The 1,743-nt window shown below is 42.2% G+C and overlaps 1 protein-coding gene across 1 annotated transcript; it reads right to left on the reverse strand.

Annotated features, from left to right (window-relative positions):
* Positions 1 to 574: 574 nt before the first annotated feature.
* On the reverse strand, positions 575 to 1,126 carry GTF2H5 (general transcription factor IIH subunit 5). The gene is made up of 2 exons (XM_060091800.1): positions 1,101 to 1,126; positions 575 to 989 (listed from the first exon to the last, which is right to left on the reverse strand). Exon 2 carries the CDS (start codon positions 949 to 951, stop codon positions 736 to 738), a length of 216 nt encoding a protein of 71 aa, XP_059947783.1. The 5' UTR covers positions 952 to 989; positions 1,101 to 1,126; the 3' UTR covers positions 575 to 735.
* Positions 1,127 to 1,743: the final 617 nt, after the last annotated feature.

A 1,743-nucleotide genomic window follows, 5' to 3' on the forward strand; every position in this document is an offset into this window, starting at 1 on the left:
AATAAAAGAGCACTTGCCTTGATGGGAAAATGTGAGCAACAAAGTCTGAACAAGGAAAGATGAAAGCTGCAAAGCAGCATGTACCTTTCCCATTTGGTTGTTTCTAACCCTCTGTGCTTTTAAAAAACTGTATTTTTAGGGAAACGTAAACTGCAGTTTACGTTAATGTTACAGGGTTCTCTTCCACACCTTCTTCACCAACAGAGCTGGCTGGCATGCAGATACTATTTGTAAGGTATAAATATTAGTAAAGTTCGCACCTTGGCATATTTATCTAAACGGTCCGTCTGTGAAGTTTCTAGTTGAAACAAAACAAACCATACCTACACTACCAAACCCCCAATTACTAATACGAATAAGCAAAGATAAATATCTAGGTGGTATGTAGGTTAGACTGATGATTTAAAAGCATATTCCATTATATTCTTAATGTATTAAATTGGCATTAAGAGGTAGGAAAACCAATTACATTTATATTTTAATAAAGGTTAATAAAAGCCAAATTACAGCCAACTGTTAAAGCCTTTTTTTTTTTTAATTCTAGGGTACACACACTGAAAAAAACAGAACAAGAAAGTCAGTTCAGGGGCTTTCTTATGAACAAATGATATCACAGTCTTCCCTGTCACATGCTTCCGAGCAATTCTGTAAATCTAATCAGTCACACAAGACATCAAATGGTGAGTCTCTCACATTTGTTACTTTTAATTCCTAAGTGGTTATTATCTAATATTTTCACTTCTGGGTAAGAGAAAAGGCATTTTGGTCCATTAATTCACCTACTCGCTCCTGGAGGACATTAACCAACTCTGCTATTACGAAGATGTGAGTGTCATCAATGTCTTGAATGATGAACTTCTTCCCTAGGGCATTTGACTCATCCAAGTACAGCAGAAATTGCTTCATGGCAGGGTCACATTCTATAAGCACTCCTTTCAAGACGTTGACCATCTTTTCCCAGTCAGAAGGTGCAGGTGACCTTAAAAATGCTGAAAGACAGGCTTCTGAGACTTTCCCCCTCCTCCTCTTTTTCTTTGAGACCCCTCGACCTTCCAGGCACTCCACTCTCCCCTCCTGCGCCAAGAGCCAACGCCACGAACCTCCGCCCACAGATCCAGCAGCACTTGAGCGTCCTGAATTCTTTTTTAGATAGACTGCCTATTTCCTCTTCATTTGTTAGGTCTCGTGGGTTTTCACCTTGCTCTTTCATCTGCTGTGTGTTTCTTTTCTTCTCATTTTGCTTAACTTACTGTGTTTGGGCTCTCCTTTTTGCAGGCTGCAGGTTCATAGTTCCTGTCGTTTTTGGTGTCTGCCCCCAGTGGCTATGGTTGGTTCAGTTGGCTGTGCAGGCTTCCTGGTGGAGAGGACTGGTGCCTGTGTTCTGGTGGATGAGGCTGGAACTTGTCTTTCTGGTAGGCAGTTCCACATCTAGTAGTGTGTTTTGGGGTGTCTGTGACTTTTTATGATTTTAGGCAGCCTCTCTGCTAATGGGTGGGGTTGTGTTCCTGTCCTGCTAGTTGTTTGGCTTAGGGTGTCCAGCAGTGTAGGTTGCTGATCATTGAGTGGAGCTGGGTGTTAGCATTGAGATGGAGATCTCTGGCTTATTTTTGCCATTTGCTATTACATGGAGCCAGGAAGTCTCTGGTGGACCAGTGTCCTGAACTACACTCTCCCACCTGATGCCTGGCTGGAGCACCAAGAGCCTGTCATCACATGGCTCAGAATAAAAGGGAGAAAAAAAGA

The sequence above is a fragment of the Mesoplodon densirostris genome, chromosome 3 (genome assembly GCF_025265405.1).
Source record: "Mesoplodon densirostris isolate mMesDen1 chromosome 3, mMesDen1 primary haplotype, whole genome shotgun sequence".
Classification (NCBI taxonomy): domain Eukaryota; kingdom Metazoa; phylum Chordata; class Mammalia; order Artiodactyla; family Ziphiidae; genus Mesoplodon; species Mesoplodon densirostris.

Coding starts and splice junctions, on each gene's coding strand:
- GTF2H5 (XM_060091800.1), bottom strand. CDS start 951: ATGGTCAACGTCTTGAAAGGAGTGCTTATAGAATGTGACCCTGCCATG.